The following is a 23311-nucleotide window of genomic DNA, read 5'->3' on the forward strand; positions in this document are numbered from 1 at the left end:
ATCTTCTTCTATCTGTAACTTTGTGTTGTACCTATTATAAACATCATTCCATGTAGTTGCAGGAAAGTCTCGTGAGCTTTCCTTTAATCTTCTGGCTTCTGAACTTCTCTCATTCAAGTTGCTTGCAAATGCCATTGCTTCCTAATTATTAGGTACACGAGGTAACATCAATATTTCTCGCTGGAATCGATCCATGAATTCTCTAAGCAATTCTGTACTCCCTTATTTTACCTTGAATATATCTTCCATTCTTTTCTCTACTCTTTGAGCTCCTGAATGTGCTTTCCTGAAGCTGAGCAAAAGAGTTAATTGAATTTTCAGGTAAAAGAGAATACCATGTTAGTGCCCCTTTTGTATTCGATTTCCTGCTTGGTTAAAACATTGCCTGTGACTCCTGTAGTAAATACAGTGATGTGATCTTGTGGGTCAGTAGTCCCATCATACTTGGGAATATCGGTCATCTTGAACTTTTTCAGTATTGGTAACAGTGTTGCACTAGGCTTCCATGGTTGCTATGAATACTTGTCAATATCCACTCCTTTAATCATGGGCGGTACTCCCGGTATTTGTTCTATCCGCTCATTTTGTTCCTTGAGCTGTTTCTGCAAGGTCAAAACTAGATTTTGTAAATTAGAATTATTTGGCGTACCTGACCCTCTGGCTACAGAATTATTTGGTATTTCCTCACTTCCCGAGTTTTTAAGTCCTAAATGAGGGTTTTCTACAGTTGTGTTACTGGTGATGGAACCGCTTGAAAAACACTCGGTAAACCACTTGCAAAAACACGCAAAGCTTCACTAATCTGCTGCATGATAAATTGCTTTAAGTGATCTTGCTCTTTTGATTGTTCCTCATGTTGTTGTCCAGCATTACGATTAGCGGATTTGACATGTGAATTTTCTCATGAACATTGTGGAGTATGTGTGGGTGTGTGGTGTGGAGGAGTCCTTTCTAGTTGTCCATCCTTAACCTGAACAATTTCATTAGTGCCAGACATAATTTGTTGCTAAAGACAAAATATATAAATGAAAAGTGAAAAGATTACTAAACTTCCCGATAACGGAACCAATTTGTTTAACCAAAAAATAATTTTTGTGGTCAAAGCAAATAATCGTATGGAGTAAAATTGATGAACGATAGGTGGATGCTCGACAAGTTGACATGTGGAAGTAAAGACAAGTAAGATATGAGTCAATAAATAGTTGGCATCGGTTATGAACATATGACCGGTGTTGAATAAGTTCCAAAGGCGTTGGAACCGAGGACAAAGATTTGAAAGAAAGACATCGGTTGAAAAAGACAGCATCCGATGAGCAACCATTACAAAGAATCTTCTTATTAATGCTCAATCATTATGCAGCCATCAAGAGGGGTTTTATTCATATTAACGAAGAGCATGATTTTGGAATCTTGTCTCTTAGAATTGAGTTATAAATTGGAGAATATGTATCCATAGTAGGACACGAAATATTTTGTACGCAAAAAAGGCAAAACTGGCTCTTATTCTATTAAACAACATTCTTTCTTTTGTTTTTTATATTGCTCTCATTATTGCTTTCAGAGAAGTTAATTCTACAACCAGGTTTGTATTTTATTCAGGTTTGTTTAATTAATTTATTTTTGTTCTTAATTATTTATATTCTTGGATAAAATTAATTCACGTATCTATAAACCACATTACAAATTTAACTATACCATTTTAGTAGATTCATATCAAGATCCTCGGAGAAATGCCATCATTTTTTTTCACTTTTGAAAAAGAAGAATGATTTTTTGTGGACTCCGGAACACCAGAAAGCGTTGAAAGACCTAAAAAGGTACTTATCTAGTCCTCCGTAGTTGTCAAAACCAAAGGAGGGTGAAAAATTATTAATTTATTTAGCAATTTCAGAAGTTGCGGTGAGTGCAGTTCTGATCCGGAATGAGCAAGGTACGCAATTTCCTGTTTATTATGTTAGTAAAATTTTATCGAGAGCAGAGACATATTATTCGCACCTGGAAAAGTTGTCTCTAGCACTCGTAGTCTTCTATAGAAAGCTTAGACCTTACTTTCAATGTCACCACATAGCCATCGTGATGACTTTTTCCTTGAGGAGCATCCTTCATAAACCTGAATTATCGGGTCGGTTGGCTAAATGGGCGGTTGAACTTAGTGAATTCGACATCGAATATAAACCCCATACTGCAATTAAGTCAAACATTTTGGTCGACTTTGTGGCTGATTTTAGTCCTGGTATGATGCCTTTAGCTGCTAAGAAAGCAAATCTAGTATTAGAGACTATTTCCAATGTATGGACCCTATTTACGAATGGAGCCTTCAACGTAAAAGGGTCCGATCTTGGGGTAGTATTAATCACTTATTCGGGAGAGACACTGAGACATGCCATTAGAATTGTTCCTTTGACTAACAATGAAGTCGAGTATGAGGCTTTGGTTGCAGGAATTGAATTAGCCCGGGGACTAGGCTTTGAGGTGATTGAAGTAAAATGTGATTCACAGCTAGTAGTAAACCAAATATAAGGAGTTTTTGACACCAAAGAACCATGGAGGCAGATGCATTGGCTAATTTAGGATTGTCCACAAAAATGAAAGGAGCTGATTTAGGTACAGTTGTTCAGTTATTGCACTCGGTACTAGACGTGGATGGGTATTGCGAAGTTAACTCAACCAACCTAATTTGGGATTGGAGAAATGAGTTTATAGAGTATTTAAGGCATGGAAAATTGCCTGAAGATCCTAAAGCTTCCTGGGAGCTACGAACTAAAGCTGCTCGTTATTGCCTTGTTGATTGTCAATTATACCAAATGTCTTTTCAAGGACCATTGGCTCGGTTTTAGGGATATCAGAGGGTGGTTATATGACTAGAGAAGTTCATGGGGTGGTTTGCGGAAATCATTCCGGTGCGGACTCGTTGGTTGTTAAATTGATAAGGGTTGGTTATTATTGGCCTCGGATGGAACAAGATGCAAAGGCATTTGTACAAAAATGTGATAAGTGTCAATTTCATGTGCAATTAGTGCATCAGCCGGCAGAGCTTCCGCATTCGGTAGTGTCACCGTGGACATTCATTAAATGGCGGATGGACAAAGTTGGTCTTTTGCCTCAAGGGTCCGGGCAGGTAAAATTCCTTTTAATTTTAGCTAACTATTTCACTAAATGGGTTGAAGCATGTGCTTACAAAAATATTGGAGAGAGAGAAGTGATTGATTTCATTTGGGATCATATTATTTGTCAGTTCAGAGTACCAAAATAATTTCTTGTGATAATGGGCCACAATTTATAGGTTCCAAAGTCACAAAATTTCTGGAAGGATTGAAGATTGAAGGGATTACATTTTCTCCATATCACCCAAGTGCTAACGGACAAGAGGAGTCAACCAACAAGGTGATAATTTAAAATCTCAAAAAGAAATTAGGAGATGCTAAAGGCAATTGGCCAGAAAAGCTACCGGGAGTGCTATGGGCATATCGAACAACGAAGAAGTCAAGAACGGGAGAAACGCCCTTTTCACTTGTGTATGGTGCAGAAGCTTTGATTTCAATGGAGATTGGGAAACCGACCATAAGGTATTCCCTGGCTTACAGGGAGGTAAATAATGAAGCAATGCTGATTAAGTTGGATTTGCTTGAAGGGCATCAGAATTTATTATATGTGAGGATGGTGGCGCAAAAATAATGGTTGGAAAGATATCATAACCGCAGAGCAAATCTTCGATATTTCAAAGCTGAAGATTTGGTTTTGCGGAAGGTGACTCAAAGTACACAAGAGGTTAATGCTGGGAAGCTAGGACCAGCATGGGAAGGACCTTACCGGATTTCTGCTTTAACCAGTAAAGGTTCATATCAGTTGGAAAATCAAGATGGAGTAAAATTACCAAGCAATTGGAACGTGGCTCATCTCAAAAGGTATTACTGTTGAAGATACTAATCGATACTGATAGTATGTGCTGCACTCTTTTTCCCTTTGTCCAGTTTTTGACCCAATTGGGTTTTTCTAGCAAGATTTTTAATGAATCAGCAACGTAAAGCATACTACAAAGAAGGATCATCGGCGATTGCAAGAACTCCAGTGTTCGAATTCTCATACTTACCATCCGAACACTAGTGGAACTATTATATAATAGAACACTGAAAGTGTCATGAAGACCGGGGACTGTTAGAACCGAAAGTTATATCTTATCAGGATCGAGGACTACGTGATCAGCCCCATATAAATAAGTAATACAAGTTATCCACATGTATTGGAAGATTTATTTACTTAAGCAAGTAAATATTTATGTAAATGTACTTTTAGAAATGGAAGGAATAAGTCAAAGTCCTTTTGTGTTTTCTTATTTCTTGTCCAAGTGATATATTAATATCTTTTTCATTTAAAAGTTAGTTAAACTTCAAATGCTTATGCTGGAATGAACAAGATATTCTCTTCAAAAAGCACCATAAACATAAGGCCCTCTCTTATGAAACCCTCATAGTCAAAGGGTAGACACGGGAAGTATAAATGCCCGGAATTAAAGTTATCGGATGTAAAAAATTCCCAAGCTTTATCAAATAAAAAGAATATTTTCTCACAGTAATTATGCAAAAGACATCTTTCATTTCTTAAAATGCCAAACTGTATAAGAAGTTTTGGCATAGTTACAAAGGAGGGAAAATATATACATCAATTAGTCTTGCCTACGGAGTCCAAAGGAAGAGAAGTGCCTTCTGCCTCTTTTGTAGATGAAGGATGTTTCGCATCTGGTCCAGTGCCTTCATCCTTATCCTTTTCTTCTTTTTCAGCTTCTTATTCGATTCCCAAAGACTCAGAACTGGTGTTCGAAGAGCTTGAAGCAGTGGGCTAAGCAGAAATGTTGTCGAAGGCAGTTGTCTCCAATTCATGAGCCTTAGTGATGCAACCATCTATATTTGCAATGCCTTCTTTGGCCTCCTCCAAAGTTTTTCTCCTCATATGATAAACTGCATAAGTATTTTCAAGGAGGAACGAGTTTTCTTGATCTTGGAGTATGGCTCGAAGCTTCTTGATTTTGAATTGCAATTGTTTGTTTTCAGCCCTCACGATGTCATAGGTCTGCAAAAGGTTAGTATTTGTCCTTGCGTGTTCATTGTTCTGGTGCATAACCTTTTTTAGCCTTTCCTCCATCCTAGTTCACTTCTCCTCGGCAGCAGCAACTTCCTCGGTTTTGAAACGTAAGCTTGCTTCCAAGTTATTGATTTGCTCCATGAAAACGGACTCGCATTCGGCAGCAACAGTTACAACATCATGTAGCTTAGCCCACTTGGCTTTTAACTCCTTAAGCTCTTCGTGCAGTTGAGCGGCCTCTCTGGTGTGAACCATTTTCTCTTGCTCGGATTGCTCCAATCCGGCTTCGAGATCTCCCATTTGAGCAACTTTAGCTTCTAAAATCGAGAGGCGCTCAACAAGTTGATCTTGTTCAGCAGCAAACTGATTCCGTTCAGCAGTAAGTGCTTCTTTTTCCAAGATCATCTTTTGTAAGCCTTTGGAGGCAAGGAAGTTAGCATGAAATAACAAATTTTAAAGTTATAAGAACAATGGCTAGCAAGAGAAAAGGGAAGAAAAGAAGATTAAACTGATATCTGAGCAGCAAGGTGCATGTTGTTATTAATCAGACACTCAGCAGAAAGAGCGTCTATTTTTCTGCAATCTTTGTTCGAAGACAAAGGCTTCAAGTAGTTGGCGACCCCCATTGGCTTGGAGAGTAAGTGGCATTCATTCAAAACAGAAAGAATGATACTACATTTATCATCGGGGTTTCGGATGGGTGCCGGGAAAGTGTTCTCTGTGTTCCAATGATCTGGTGACCGAGGAGAACGAACATTTTTCATTTGTTCAGTTGAGGCCGGTGGTGAAGCGGGAGCAGATAGTGCTGCAGTTGATGCTGGAGTAGGAGGTGGAGGAATATCGGAGGTACAACTCCTCTGACCGGAAGCAACAATAAGAACCCGATAATGGGACTCAGCGTTTCAACTATTAACATTTCAGTGAAGAGTCCTCGAATTTCATCATGTTGGGCATCCGGTTAAGTAGAGGGAGATCATTTTCTTCTTCTTTGAAGAGAAACTGTTTCGACATCATCTTCGATTTCTTCTTCATCAAGGACCACTGTGGTTGGTCCAGTTGGAATTTCTTTTATTGAAGGCTTCTCCTGAATATCAGCTTTAGAGGTATGTTTTTTTTTTGGTTTTTTCTCCTTGGGATGGGGACTCAAAAAAGATGAACTTTCACCGAAAGTAAGAGAGGCATCACGAACTCTCTTCCGGTCAATGATTGCTTAAATTTGTTGTTGAGCTACCGTTGGGTCAAGCGAAACCTCAACAATGAGGCATACAGAAGACCCCTTCGGAAGACCTGTGTATAGCGAAAGGGAGTCAACAAACTAGTACTAAGTCATTTTTGAGATTGAAAAGGAAAAGAGGAAATGTTTTATTTACCACGGTTCTTGGCCTTCCAGTTGGTGTGTAAATATCTAAAATCTTACATACCCATTGGGCCAGGTTCTGAACCGATGATGGAACCCAACGGGTAATTGAAATAAGAAAAATAGAAATTAGTAAAAGAATGGATTTTCTTTAACGTAAAAGAAAAAAGATATCAAAGAAATTTACGGGCAAAGATCCAAGATTCTGGGATAGAAGGTGTTGTTGCTGGAAGGATGTCCCTGGTGGTGATGACAACGAACCTTTCCATCTAGCCACGGTCGTTATCATCATCGACACTGGTGACAATGGCATGGTGACCATGTTTGCTGAGTTTGATCATGCCTCCACAGAAATTCTTAAGGGAGTAGAGATTGATCAAATGGGCAAGAGTAAGGGTTTCTCCGACCCGGGAGCACAATACCCGAAGGCAAGCCACCGTACGCCATATTGATGGGCTTACCTAATCCAAGCAGATTTGATAGTGGTGGCAAAATTCTAAAATAATGGGATCAATGTCTTGATCCATTCTTAGAGTGAAAGGGTATGTATAAACATACATGAACCCCGGTTTACTGAAGGTGACCCTTTCCACTTCATTGGGGGCTAAAATTTCAATATTCTTTCCTATCGCAATCTTCTTTCATGAAACGGATACTAGCAGGATGAATGGATGAAGGATATCTGCTAGCAGGCCAATTTCTGTCATTTTTGGGGTTGATGAGTTCCTTTTGTACTTGAAGATTCGTCTCAAAATTCAATTAAGAGGGGATGATTATGTTTGTGGTAGGAGGACCGGCATCGGCCTCCTTGGTTTTGTTCTTCTTAGAAGGGCCACCATCGATATAAAGGACAGAGTTTCCGGGGACAAAAGTAGTAGAAGACATGGTGATAGAAAATCTGGGTAAGAAAATTTTACTGAGAAAGAGGGGTTTGCAGAAAAGCTCTAAGGAGATTAGAAGAAGAAGAATTTGCAAAAGAGAAAGGTAAAAGTGATGAGTAATGGAAAAGTTTATAGGCGGCAGAATTCATGGTCATCATTATTTTAAAAACTGGCGACAATATTTGCCTCACAGGTTAACACGTATCCGACTCATTAGATGCAAGGAGACATACGTCCTTTCGAGTGTCAGAAATAGTTTGAAACTTTTCCCACCAAGGAAAGAGGTCTTTTCCGATAACAAAAGGTTTTGTCACCGAAAAGTAGGAGGACTATCTGGATGGGGTAAAATTGATGAACGACAAGTGGATGCTCGACGAGTTGACACGTAAAAGTAAAGACGAGTAAGATATGAGTCAACAAATAGCTGGCACCGGTATTGAATAAGTTCTGAAGGCGTTGGAACCGAGGACAAAGATACGAAAGAAAGATATCGGTTGGAAAAGACAGCATTCAATGAGCAGCTGTTACAAAGAATCTTTGCATTAATGCTCAACCGTTATGCATCCATCAAGAGGGGTTTTATTCATATTAAAGAAGAGCTTGATCTGGGGATCTTGTCTCCTTGAATTGAGGTATAAATAGGAGAATTTGTATCCATAGTAGGACATGAAATATTTTGTATGCAAAAAAGGCAAAACTAGCTCTTATTCTATTAAATAACATTCTTTCTTTTGTTCTTGATATTGCTCTCATTATTGCTTTCGGAGAAGTTAATTCTACAACCAGGCTTATATATTATTCAAGTTTGTTTAATTAATTTAATTTTTTTCTTAGTTATTTTATATTCTTAGATCAAATTAACTCACGTGTCTATAAACCACGTTATAAATTCAAATGTTTTGTTTTATAGGTAACAATAATAGAATAATTTGGGTTTCTAATAATCAATTTTACTTCACTTTCCTAATATAGATGAATAATAAATAATGGAAACAAAATATTGAGAGAATAAGGGAATAGATATCTTATTGATAATCGCAACTTCATTCCAAGAAGAGTGAACAGGATTCTTCAAATAACATAGAATATAATATAAGTGATTGACAATATAATTTCGTGAATTCCTTGATGATCGTACAAGATATGGTAAGGGGGTTTATATAAGGATATAATATGTAATTATTTTGTCCTACTTAATTCTCCCCCGTTACTAATATTTATTATATTGATTACCCATTTTTTGGGTAATTTGTAACTGTTATGGTAATAATAACCAATCATGTACAATCAGGGATTATGTCGATTTTATTTCACATTCGTGGTTATTAATGAACCTTCCTTCATCGTGGTCTTTAATTATTCATCTTGCGCCTATTTCTTCTTTTCCAACTGTGAGGTACGCTATCTTTGTAAGCGATCCCCTGGCTCATGCTTTCCTTAACCTTCGTTCTTCTTTATCCCTTTGACTCTTATGCCACCTATCAACATACCATTAGTCCATGTGACGAGTTTTTTAAGGGGTACAACGAGTAAGGGGTACAACGACCAGCAGTTAGTAATCCAAGTTGCTTTTTTATAACAAAAAGAAATAATAGTATGGTTTTTTTTAACTGATGTGGCTTGTTTTAATGATATGCCATTTTTGCAGCGGTTATATTTCCACGCTAGTGGTTTTTTGAGCTTCACACATTTGTTTTGGGGACTAAGTTTTTAGTGTTTAATATAGTGGCGGTGCCACATTGAACCAAGGGGTGTCAAGTGACACCCCTTCGCCGAAAAATTATACTATATTGCTAGATAATTTTTTATATTTTATGTATATATATTATACGTTGACTCCCCTCGACTTTTCGATGTAGCTAATTATTTATTTTTTGACACCCCTTAATGAAAATTCTGATTAATATGCACACTTTAATTTGAGTTGGAGTGTTCAATAGGTAATAACTTTAATTACAACGTCAAAATAGAAACTGGAGTAAAGTTTAAGGACCGTCCAAGTATTTGGCCTTTAAGTTCCATTAATTAAACTTGTTTTGTCGACACACTCCGATGATCAGAAATAACATATATACTATTTTGATACTGACACATCTTTGATTCGTCCTAACAAAGTGAAATTGAAAACCTTTACTTTCTTGCTCTTCGTTTCCGACTTATGATACAACAAGGGTATGACATGTCTTTAAGTAATAAATATTAATTAATTTTTCTCTATCTCATAGTATTTGTTTTTGGGTTTTTTATTTAAATTAATGCCGTAATAACTTGTCGTTGTCTTTACAGAAACCTATCAGGTAATTTTAACACTAATTATACATAAACATAAGTCTTTGTTCAAAGTCCTAAATTTCTAGATAGGGTGAAAATTTTAGCTTGGATAAACAAGTCATCATACGAATGTTCACATCGATCATTTAGGAAAACATTTTGAGTCTCTTTCTTCCATGTATAATTTTTAATTAAAGCTTTGCTTAATAATATTAATAATTATTTTTAAAAAATTAAATACTTCATGACTTTGACATATACATGCAAAGCAAATTAGTAAAGGAAATAATTGGGGAGGTCACAACCAAGGAAATCGGGGGTCGAGTTTTCAAAGGCCCCCGATGTATCAACAACCAAGCAACCCGCCTCCTTATCCTTCCCATGGTCCTAGTTCTTCCAACAATGAAATGTGACGTATTGAGAACATGTTTAAGCAAAAGATGGTGAAGAATGCCGATTTCGATGCCCAACTTGCCTCACACAACACATCAATCCGCAACCTAGAAGTGCAAATGGGGAAAATCTCTCAAGCTCTAAATTCTCGTCCTAATGGGGCACTACCAAGTGACACGATGGTGAATCCAAAGGGTGGGAACAACATGGGGCATGCCATGGCCGTTACTACAACAAGTGGAAAAGGTGGAAATGCACCCACCTCAAGTCAAAAGCAACTTGTGGACGATGAGCAAGTGGTACTAGAAGAAGAGGTCCTGAGCAATGTGATGCAATCAAATGATGAAGTTCGTGTTGATATTGATGACAATGTGGAATAGACTCAAGAGGAAGTGAACCCGTCTAGGGATCATGTTATTAACATACCAGAACAGGTAGTGCAACAGGCAAAGGCACCAGTGCCTAAGCCTCCTCCTCCGTATCCTCAAAGGCTTGCCAAGCAAAATGGCGAGAATCAATTCAAAAAGTTCATTGACATGATGAATAGTCTCTCAATCAATGTGACATTAGTTGAAGCCTTGGAACAAATGCCCGGTTATGCAAAGTTTATGAAGGATTTAGTGACAAAGAAGCGGTCGATGAATTTTGAAACTATCAAAGTCACTCTCATCAAGTGAGTGCAATTGTGCATTCAATGGCTCCTAAATTGGAAGATCCCGGTGCTTTCACAATCCCTTGTACCATTGGAAGTGCCGAGTTTGCTAAAGCTCTTTGTGATCTTGGGGCAAGTATCAATTTGATGCCCTATTCGGGTTTCAAGACTTTGGAAATTGGGCAACCAAGACCCATGTCACGCCCCAAAACTGAGGAGCGCGATCGACGCTCAACCGAGTGAACCCGACCGAGCAAGCCTGTTAGATTTCATTCTATCCAAACTCATCCACGAATGGATATAATGCATATTTTCCTTAATTAGAAAAAAGGTGTTCACGTCTACAATACCAATTCATTTCTAATAGTTTCATCATTTTTAAATTCTCAAATGGACAAGTAATACAATCACAACATAATATATATATTTTGACTTTCCTAGCACCAATACACAACCCACACTATGTCTACGGAGCCTCTATAAATAAAGAAGAGTACAATGATAATGCCGGCAACAAGGCCCCAGCTATACCTCAAACAAAATACATAAAGTACAAAAGATTCATGACCCCGGAATGAAGTGGGGCTTACCAAGTCAGCTGGGAAGAAGGTGCACTGCTATCACTAATCAATATATCCGGCTGTAGAACCATCTGCATCCATTTAAAGATGCAGCGCCCCCAACAAAAGGGATGTTAGTGCCGTTGAATAGCACTAGTATGTATAACTAAACACCCTCTCAATAGAATGACAAATAATACAACAAGATTATCATAATATCAATGAAAGCCTTAATCAACATCAAACCTCAATTTAGGATCAAGACAGTGTTCAAATTAATTTCCATATCTCACATTGGGAGATTTTTAGTATCGATATACCATTGTTCACAATACCAATACCACCGTACTTTTAATACGGAGTCCGATCACGACCCGATCGGCTAGGCTATCTCATTAGAGAATCAACCACAAATACTATCAATATCAATACCACCGTAAATTTAGTATGGAGTCCGATCATGACCCGATCGGCTAGGCCATCTCATTAGAGACATCAACCACAATTACTATCATTACCAATTTCTAGCACAATCACCACCATGTGTGCGTCATGGTGTCCGATCACGACCTGATCGGCTAGGCTGTCTTATTTGAGACATCAACCTTTTTATATCAATCATCGCATTTCATAATACTTTCACATCTTTTCATTTTATTGGCACTAGTGGCCATAATTATAAGATCATTCTTGGCACGTTGGCCATATTCAGTATTTCATGCTCACCTTATCAATTTCATACATCATTATCCTTATCAACAACAAATACAATTCAAATCAAGGTGTGTAGTACACATGTGAGCAATTTAGGGTCTAAGTCACATAGAGATATTTCACAAAATTTGGCATAATAGCCTTCATTTAAACTTGACTTAAAGTCAAAACATTATTAATGCACAACCCATATTTTAACACATCCTCAATTGGTAACATAACATGAATAAAACATCTGGGATGCTTGTTGAACATATTTCTTTCAACCTAATATTACTCAGAATAGCCAGTTTCATAATGAATCACTCGGGACTTACATAATTTACATGAATATCAAGGGATTCAATTCTAAGAGAAGAGTTTAGCCAGCATACCTCACTTGAGCTTCCCTAAACTCTAAAACATTCCGGAACTATTGAGTCTTGGCCGTACACTATCACATACAATGGCATGCAAGGGTTGTCTTTTACACCCCTTCGAATCTTCTTTCAAAATTCTTTAGTCTCAAATAATAGCTTTGTCAGGTCAACTGACATAACATCTTGCAGTATTCAGTCAAACTCCAAGAATTGGAAAATACTCTACTCTAGCAAACATAGGTCATATTGCATAAACCTTAGTTGAATAGGTCATTGGCATCAACACATAATTAGGAAAACCACCCTAATGTCAACTGGTTATGCACTACATGACTTTTGTGGAACAACGAACCAATCCTGATGAGATGCTAAAGTTCCGGAGTAAACACTTACCAAATCCCTTTCTTCACCTCTTCAGAATGGAAATCAACCACAACATCCCCAAAATCAATATGGTCATGTGGGGGGGGGGCATAAGCTAAAATAATGGTGGAGGAACATTTGCCGAGACCATGGAGATGAGATCAAAATGCACTTAGGAGCATTGACTACTTTATTGAACATCCCGGCCGATACGTTTCTTACCAGGCTGCTAACAGAATTCTAGGATCCATCCAAAATGGCATTCAAGTTCGTCGACTGTGAACTGGTGCCAACACTAGAAGAGGTCACTAGCTTCATAGAGTTGCCATTTGCTGGGAGAAAACTGATACTGCCAGTTACCATACTTGGCCACAGGTTCCTTGACGCTTTTGGTTTGACAGGCAACCGGAGTCTTATGAACATTGAAGATGGATGGCTTTGAGCCTGGACCAATTGTTTGACAGATTTGGACATCGAGAGAGCTACAAGTGGAACATAGGGGAGTTCCAATGTGATGAGGCGTCTTGGGAAAGTATCTATCTTTAACATTCTTTTTGGCATTGCTAGGATTATTGGTTTTCCCACAGAGCATAGGGCGAATCAACATCAACTTACTGTCTGTGGTCTTGGATATGAACAAAAACACTCATAGTATTGTCTGAATGTTCTCGAGGGTGCGATTTCTTCAAAGGCTGCAACCTGTGACTTCAAATATGGGACACGGAACACTTCTTTCAAAGAAAGGCCACAATCGACTATTTTGTGGGTGTCAGAAATATGATTAGGAGTAATAATGAGAGAATGAGGCACTAGGTCTCACCGCACGGGCAGGAAAAATGGAGAGAAATACTGACAAATCTGAGTGGAGAATGGGTAAACTGGAAGCTTTCATGGTTGAACGGCAGGGCAATTCTGAGAACCCCTGGGAAGTATTTCATAGAGTTTATAGGACTCGAAGGCATTCAGGAGTATGCACCTCTATGAGTTCTTTGGCAGTTTGGCCTGATCCAAAATGTAAACCTCTGGTCGAGAACGTCTCTGTATGAAGATAAGCACAATGGGAAGATCCCGATCCCAAGGTTAAGGAAACTTCATGACGAGTGGAGTGACTTAATCATGATACCGCTGGTTCAGAAGTCATGGTGTACCCCAGAATACTTTGTCTGGATCAATGAAGAGGATGAGTTGGCCCGACCAAGCAAAGAAGGAGTGGCCTGGCTAGAAGATGCAGCAATAGCCTTACAAATCTATCACAAGATTTTACCTCATTATCTTGTTACTATCGCTATGCATCGGCAACTGGTCCCAGGGATGGTTGATCATATGTTGCCACCTCTAGAGGATGATGATAGAGTGGTCGATTATATAAAAATTGAATCTAAAATAGAACCAGAAGAAGATCCTAAAGAAGAGCCCGAACACAACGACGACGAAGAAGAAGAGGAATTTAAGGAAGATTCTGAAGAGGAACAGGAAGAAGAGAACATGGGAGATGATTTAGGGAATGGTTACCAGTGGCTGGATATTCCCCCCCCCCCCATCTTGCACCCTTTATCCTGTACCCTTTGTATTTCCCTAAAGGCAAGGTTGTAAGCCCATGTAATCTTGTGGATGTTAGAAAACAACATTGTAATCATCGCTCCCGCCTGTTGTAATCAAAATATTATTAATGAAAAACCAAAATTTTGCTCCAAATCTAAACGTGTCAAAATTTGATTATTCGTCAAATATTCACGACACATGCCTACCTCCAGCAATGAGAGGTCCCTCGCATATTGGGAAAGCACACTTATTTGAATACGTGAACTAATTTCCCTATGCACTTATATTTGTACAAACCCTGAAACTAACTTTTGCTCTTCTTTTCTTTTTCACATTACTTTATTATTATTCCCCCAAAAACAGAGGTTGGTTCGTGTTCACTTTGAAAACTGGCTGAACCACCATACAACTTGAGATCAAAAGGAAAGATGTTCGCAATTGATGACCCGACCGAAAATGCTTTGGTAATATCCGACAACCCGGGGCAATCGGGAGAAAAGAATGATACTCGAAACGACGAGCACGTTGCTAGGATGGCATGAGAAATAGAATCACTAAGGGAGGAGATACAACATATTCGAGAACTGGCGCATTTGGCCATGACGACGCTTCCACAACTACCCTGCTTTCATTCACTAGACTCAATCCCTGATCACTTCCCTTCAACCACCCGTCAAGAAAACAATATCCCCAACCACAGTCACTATAAACCCCATAACCTAGGTTCTACCACTAGTAACCTCGCAAATCTACCAAATCCTCCTATACATACCCCTTATGTCCCAAATTACATCTAGACACCACAGAACCCACCAGTCACAACTAACTCAATTCATACCCCTCCCCGTGACAATGTCACCTTTGCTAACAATGAAACCCAGCACATACTTGCGGCACACACTGCTACACACGAGCGGTATTTTCCACCTGTATATGCCACTTCAGAACCTACCTTCACAATGCTCGGCACGGTTAGAGTTCCATATGAAATTGATCAGTATGTTGAGATGGAGAGGGAAGCAAAGTACAAATAGGAAGAATCAATATCCGAAGACTTGCGAGCTTTGAGAAAACAGATGAAGATTCTTCAGGTTGCTCGAGGGAATGAGAGCCTAGATTATGAACATTTGTGTATACACCTTGATGTGGACATGCCCGTAGGATATAAGCCTCTATAATTTGACATCTTTTATGGAACGGGCGATCCTCATGCACATCTAAGGGCCTACTACGACAAGCTGGTCGGAGTAGGAAGGAATTAAAAGTTGAGGATGGAGTTATTTATCATGAGCCTGACAGAAGAGGCACTCACTTAGTACACCCGCAAGGACCCCAGAAACTGGAAATAATGGCACGATAGGGTAGAAGACTTCATGAACCATTTCAGCTTTAACACCGAAATTACTCTAGAGCGGTTCACCCTGGTGAATTTGTAGAAGAAGCCATCAAAATCATTTCAAGAGTATGCACGTCGTTGGAGGTCGGAGGCTGCAAGGACTCAACCCCCACTAGATGATAATGAGCTAACCAAGTACTTCATCAGGGTTCAATAAGGAATTTACTTTGAGAAAATGATGGTCATGATGGGGAAAAAGTTCCCCGAGTTAGTTAAGATGTGAGATATTTTGGAAGTAGGTATCAATTCCGGCAAGATACAATCAATGGCCGCGTTGCAAGCTTCCAGCAAGGCAATTCAATCTAGTCGATAAGCAGTGGAAAGAAGTAGAAGAAAGAAGTACCAGGAATCATTCCCTACTACTAGTCTAGTCCACCCCACAAAAACAACTCTTACCCTATGAACACCCATCCTTCACACCAACCTGCCTACGCTTCAGTATACAAAACACAACCATACTATAATCCCCAACCTCAATACAAACCACCTCGTGCCCATATAAATCCAAACTCACCACAACTATATACTCCCGTCCAAACCACCACCCATCAAAATTGACCCGTTTATGCATCTCGACCGCACCCAAATTTTGAAGAAGGAAATTCTAGAAACTACACCCTGATTGCTGAACCCTTGGCCTAGTTATTCGAAAGGCTGAGAAGAGTTGGTCTGATATAACCTTTGGAAGGGAGAATTCCCAACCACCCTTCCAAATACTTTGATTCAACCAAACAGTGTGTCTACTATTTAGGTGTACCTGGGCATGATACCGAGGACTACTTCAGGCTGAAGAATGAGATTGAGTCACTGATCAAGAGTTGAGCCATCCAATATACCCCAGCTCCGTCAAATATGAATCGTAACCCGCTACCAAACCATAGGAATCAAGGCGCTAATATGATCGTTTTGGATGAAGATTATGATCTTAATGGGACTATCGTCATAATTGGGAATGTCGAGGCTGATTGAGTTCCACACCCTGATGAACTCTGTTGATTAGTGTATAGTTAAAACTGCTGGTGACGGTCCAGACAAACCAATAACAGTCCATCATCGCCGTCGGAAATGAAGAGATTCAGAAGTACAAGACAACTCCATGGACGTATCAGTAGTAAGGGAAATGTAAGATGATAGATCCTGCGGCTGCCCAAGGAATGACCGGGTCAGGAAGGTGCTCTGCTCCCGAAGAGATAAATCGAGGAAATCCAAGTAGAGAATAGATTGAAAGGAAAACGTAACAGACGCCGAGGCGGCAAAATTTTAGAGAAAGATGCCAGCTAAGGAATACTCCCTAGAGAAACAGTTCAAGAAAATCCCTGCACGCATATCGATCATGGATCTGTTGATGAGTTTCAACAGTCATAAAGATGCTTTGATGAAGGTATTGAGTTGAGTAAGTGTGCTGAGCAACACCACCAGCGAGGCGTTGGTGGCAAAAATTGGAAAGATGGTCGAGGCAATTATGATCTCTTCCCGAAGAGATGAACTTCCTGTAGAAGGTATGGATCATAACAGAGCCCTGCACATCATAGTCAAGTGCGGGGATAAAGTGGTTTCTCGAGTGCTTGTTGACGGAGGATCTGGAGTGAATATTTGCCCACTCTCTACGCTACGAGAGTTGGGTATTCATTTGAGAGAAGTAAAGGAAAGCCATGTGAGAGTGGGAGCTTTTGATTTGTCTCAGAAAGACGTCATCAAAGAGATTTATTTTTCCCTGTAGATTAGACCAGGTGAGTTCCCATTGTAGATTAGACCAGGTGAGTTCCCAATCCTCTTTCAAGTAATGGACATCTCATTTTCATATAACCTATTACTGGGAAGACCTTGGATACATATGGTAGGGGCAGTTCCGTCCACCCTCCATCAATGTATAAAGTTCGAGCGAGATTTCCAAGAGATCATAATTCACAGTGAATGGAGTTGGTCAGCTTATCTAGAACACACAACCCCATTCATAGAAGGGTTTGATGGGGTCACCTTTCACGTGGTTGAGATCATGCAGACTACGAAGATAGAGAAGACTGAGCAAAATCTGGGTATGGAGTCGTCATACAGATCAAAGATGGCCATGAGAGAGATGATGAAGTACGGGTACCGACCAGGGACCGGGCTAGGAGCCCGATCAGATGGGATAAAAGAGCCGATTGAGCCGAAAGGGAAAAATGGTACTATTGGTTTAGGGTATCAACCTTTAACTGGAAAGACTTACACTTCTAACTTTGGAAAGAAGATTTTTGTGCTAGAGTGTGTTCTGAGTCCAGGTCAGAGTTCAACACCAGAGGACGATATTGTAGATGGAATGGAAAGACTGTTCGTAGCCATGATCGAGGAATTCCATAACAAAGTTGATATTAAGATACTGACAATTCATGCTACCGAACTAGGAGAGGCGTTGAAGAATTGGACCGCCAGTCCCTCTTTGGTTCGCCAGGAATCTTGGTAGTGTGGCATTGTAAAACTTTTGAAAAATGTACGGTTTAATGAGGTCTGAACCGTGCATGTACTTTTTGTCAATTACCTCCCTGAACACTTAGACGTTCCCCTTTTGATGAATTAAAAAGAATTGCTTTTCTTAAAATTATTGCAAATATATTTACTGCTTTATTTATACTTAGTTTTTCTTTTCAGCAATCAAATCGATAAAAACCCGCGTTCCGCGATTATGACATTTAATGAAACCTTCGAGCAAAATGATCCCGATTATGAGGAGTACGAGGAGAGCATGATGCCTGATAACCTCCCGGAAGAGATCGAGTAGTTAGAGAGCCAGGAAAAGCCTAATCTTGAAGAAACAAAAGTAATCAACTTGGGAAGTGAAGAAGACATGAAAGAAACTCGAATCAACATATATTTAGAAGCAGAACAAAAAGAAGAACTGGTCGTGCTCCTCTGACAATACATCGACATGTACACATGGTCATATGATGACATGCTCGGATTGAGTACCGACATTGTCTCGCATTGATTGCCTACCGATCCTTCCAGACCGCCAGTTAAACAAAAACCTAGAAAGTTTAAGCCAAATTTGAGTTTAAGGATAAAAGAAGTTGTCACCAAGCAATGAGGCAAATGTGGTAAGAGTCACCAATTATCCTACATGGTAGGCAAATATCGTACTGGTACCAAAGAAGGATGGGAAGATAAGGATATATGTGGACTATTGAGATCTCAATAAATCTAGTCCGAAGGATGATTTCCCTTTACCAAACATTCACATCCTTATCAAAAATTGCACGAAGTATGAGATGCAATTATTCGTGGATTATTTCACCGGGTACCACCACATCCTAATGCATGACCTGTAGTCATTCATGGATTGTTTCACTGGGTACCACCAGATCCTGATGCATGAGGAAGATACGGAGAAGACGGCGTTGACTAAGTCATATGGAATTTACTGTTATATGGTCATGTCGTCCAGTCTCAAGAACGCCGGTGCTACTTACATGAGGGCCGTGATGACCCCTTTTCACGATATGATCCACAGGGAAATCAAGGTATATATGGATGACATCATCATCAAATCTCGGAAGAGTGCAGAGCATTTGAATGACCTGAAGAAATTTTTCGAACATTTGCAGAGGTACACTTTGAAGTTGAATCTTGCAAAATGTGCATTCGGAGTCCCCGCCGGAAAATTGTTAGGCTTCATCGTCAGCAGGAAAGAAATAGAATTGGATCCTTCAAAGATCAAATCCATTCAGGACCTACCACCACCTAAGAGCAAGAAGGACGTGATGAGTTTCCATGGCAGATTAAACTATATCAGCAGATTCATAGCCTAGTCAATGGTGATCTGCGATCCTATTTTCAAGCTATTGAAAAAGGATGCTACTACAGAATGGACAGATGAGTATCAAAAAAGCTTTCAACAAGATCAAGGAGTACTTGTCAAATACACCAGTGTTGGTTGCCCCCGAACCTGGGAAGCCGTTTTGACTATAACTGTCTGTTCTGGACAATGCATTTGGATGCGTGTTGGGACAACACGATGAGACGTGGAGGAAGGAGCATGCTATCTACTACCTGAGCAAGAATTTTACACCGTGTGAAGCCAAATACAATTTGATAGAGCGGACCTGTTGCGCTTTGACTTGGATAGCTGATACGTTAAGGCACTACATGTCAGCATACACCACACACCTGATATCTCAGCTCGACCCGCTCACGTACATCTTCAAGAAGTCGATGCCTACAGGAAAGTTAGACAAATGGCAAATTCTTCTCAACGGGTTCGATATTTTGTACTTAACGTAGAAGGCTATCAAGGGACAAGCATTAGCCGACCACCTTGCAGAGAACGCAGTGGACATGGACTATAAGCTGCTCACTACATACTTTCCGGATGAAGAAGTGTTGTTCACCGAGGAAGACATCGTAGAGTCATACCCAGGATGGAGAATGTTTTTTGACGGAGCAATAAAATTCAAAGGAGTAGGGATCGGGGCAGTACTGATCTTTAAGTTAGGAAAACATTAACCAACTTCAACTAAGATAAGGTTCCCTTGCACCAATAATATGTCTGAGTATGAAGCATGCATCATCGGGATTATGATGGAAGTTGACATGAACATCAAGGAGCTTCTTATCATAGGAGATTCTGACCTACTGATACATAATGTCCTGGGTGAATGGACTATCAAGAATGTCAAGATTCTTCCATACCTACATTGCATGAAAGAGATATGCAATAAACTCACCAAGATTGAGTTCAAACATATTCCCAGAATCCAGAACGAGTTTGACGATGCTCTCGCGTCCTTTTCATCCATGATCCAGCATCCAGATAAGAATTACATCAACCCTGTTGATATAGAGGTTCGGGATCAGCATGCATACTGTTTCCATGTAGATGAGGAGCCAGACGGTAAGCCATGGTACTACTACATCAAAAGGTTCCTTTAAATAAGATATTATCCTGAGAATGCCACCAATGGTCAGAAGCGAGCATTGAGAAGGCTAGAAAATCACTTTTTCCTTAACGGGGAAGTCCTGTACAGGATGACCCAGACTTGGGTCTGTTGAGGTGTGTAGATGCCGCTGAAGCAACCAGATTACTAGAAGAAATACACGCAGGAACATGCGGACCTCACATGAATGGTTTCACATTGTCCAAGAAGATTTTGAGAGCCATATACTTTTGGATGACCATGGAAAGAGATAGTATACATTACGTGAAGAAGTGTCACCAGTGACAGATTCACGGGGATTTCATACGAGTTCCACCTAATGAGATGAATGTAATGGGTTCTCCTTGGCCGTTTGCCGCTTAGGGCATGGACGTAATTGGACCTATAGAACCCGCCGCATCAAGCAAACACCATTTCATCTTGGTAGACATTGGCTACTTCACCAAATGGGTTAAAACTTCTCTATACAAGGTCGTCACGAAGAAAGTGGTAGCAGATGTCATCCATAACAACATAGTCTGCCAATTCGGGATACCAGAGTTGATCATCACTTACAATGAAACCAATCTCAAACAGCGATCTCATGAGAGAGATTTGGGAGAAATTATCCTTCACCTTGTTGGGTTATTGGACCACCATGAGAACATCCACCGGAGCAACGCCATACATGTTGGTATATGGCACCGAAGCTGTGATACCCGTAGAGGTCGAGATACTATCCTTAAAGGTTATTCAAGAAGTCAAGTTAGCCGATGCAGAATGGATACGGGTCAGGCAGGAGCAACTCATGCTCATTGATGAAAAGAGAAAGAATGCAGTGTGCCGTGGTCAGCTATATCGAAATAGGATGGCCAGTGCATTCAAAAAGAATGTGAAACCTCGGCAATTTGCACCAGGGCAGTTGGTTTTGAATAAAATATTCCCTCATCAAGAACAAGCCAAGGGAAAGCTTGCGCCGAATTGGAAATGTATTTATGTGTTCCATCGGGTATTGTCGGGAGGAGCATTGATTCTAGCAGAAATGGATGGAAGAGTTAGCACCATCAACTCGGATGTAATCGAGAGATACTACATTTGAAGACAATAGAATTAAGGTTTGGTTGTAACCAAACTACGCCTGACCTGACATACCACGGTGGGATAGGCAACCCATGTAGGGTTCGGTCTCCCTTCCCTTTTGTAATAGAAAATCCAAATATCATTATGTATGTATTCGGAACTACACCACGACTTGATTTCCTTCGGAAGGAATACGTAGGCATTCCTCATCGGATTCAGTCATCTATTGTAGTTGAACTACGTTTTAGCCTAATTCCATTTAGATACGTAGGTAGTCTGAGTCAAACTCGACCACTTCATTTTCAAATTCTTATCACTTTGCATCTATTATAATCGAACTACATCTTGAGCTGATTCCATTTGGATACATAGTCTTCTTGAGTCATGCTCGGTCATCATCAAAATTTATTTGTCGTTACACTCAAACTACATTCAGACCTGATTTCGTTCGAATACCTTTGTAATTCATTCGTTTAGACTAGGACTCAATCGCGGCAGCAAGAAGCTATGTCACGAGAGGCTCTCCAGGAATCGACATCAACAGGACAGAGTCATCCAGAAACAACGTTCGTGCCAAAAGGAATTTCCGAATATGTCATAATCTGAAACAACGACATTTGCCATAAAAATAAATTATTTTCAAAAAATATTTTCTATAAACTAACATTACACCTACCGAACTTTGTGGCATAATCTTGACAGACCAAGGGCAAGGCCAGGACTATGATCAACACAAACCAATACCCCCCGTGCTAAGAATTTTTCTTTTAATGCAGGACCAATAAGAGGCAAAATTTTGGGGCACACTCAGAGCAATGACGGACCATGCTATTCTCTCATGAACCCTTATATCTCTTTCATTATTTAATTCATTTCCTCATATGACTAAGGACTAACTTCAAGTTCTTTGGAGATATTCTAGAACCAAGCCTCCGACATGATCGGGCATATTGTAAATAACAAACCGTCTGCTCAACCAAGCAGAGCGCCTTGTATATAGCGAGTTGTCAGCTTTTCCAATCAAAGTCGTGTATATAGCAAACCATCTACTCAACCAATTGGAGCGCCCTGTACAGATCGAGCTGTTGACTTTGCCAATCAAAGCCCTATATATAGCAAACTGGTCGCTTCTCTAACTCGAGCACTTCGCACAGATCGCATCGTCACTCCGTCATATCGGAGATTACAAGTACATAGTTGCAAACTTCATAGCCAACTTCTCCTGTCGAAGGACGGACCGTCTGATCCCGCCATACATTCTGTCGATCAACGACCGTAATTTAGTTTTGTAGTCAAGAGTATCTCTTGGGCATGCTCCCTATTTCTTTATTTTATCTTGAATGTGTTGATGTTTTGTTCATGCAGCCTACATGCAAGTTACATTTTTTCAAATCAGAAACTCCCATCATACGGAGATGCATTTACATTTTCAAGTCAAACTCGCATCGTGCGGAGATGCATTTTAATTTTCAAGTCAAATACTCCCATTGCGCGAAGATACTCCTATCGTGAGGAGACTTAATTCTCCGACAACTGTGGAATGGTGCGCATCCTAGCTAACAGTCAAGTCAAATTCAAGTATCCCATCGCCCCGATCCAAATAACGGCTAGCCGGCAGCCAGATATCATCACTCCTGCATCATTTACATCACATCTTAACATATCTGCATTACGATAAATGGGTATGTGTGTATTTTATTTTTGCAGGATCAAGCATTGCGACGTGGAGCTTCTTCTAAGAAGTAAGCCAAGCTACATGCTATAAGGGACAACAA

General features: G+C 39.9%; 2 protein-coding genes across 2 annotated transcripts; both read left to right on the plus strand.

Annotated features, from left to right (window-relative positions):
• The first annotated feature begins 20085 nt into the window (after nt 1-20085).
• Nucleotides 20086-20472, plus strand: LOC142168910 (uncharacterized). The gene has a single exon (XM_075230085.1). It carries the CDS (start codon nt 20086-20088, stop codon nt 20470-20472), a length of 387 nt encoding a protein of 128 aa, XP_075086186.1.
• A 561-nt stretch (nt 20473-21033) lies between these two features.
• On the plus strand, nt 21034-21555 carry LOC142168911 (uncharacterized). The gene has a single exon (XM_075230086.1). The coding sequence runs from the start codon at nt 21034-21036 to the stop codon at nt 21553-21555; it is 522 nt and encodes a 173-aa protein (XP_075086187.1).
• The last annotated feature ends 1756 nt before the right edge of the window (nt 21556-23311 follow it).

The sequence above is a fragment of the Nicotiana tabacum genome, chromosome 14 (assembly GCF_000715075.1).
Source record: "Nicotiana tabacum cultivar K326 chromosome 14, ASM71507v2, whole genome shotgun sequence".
NCBI lineage: Eukaryota > Viridiplantae > Streptophyta > Magnoliopsida > Solanales > Solanaceae > Nicotiana > Nicotiana tabacum.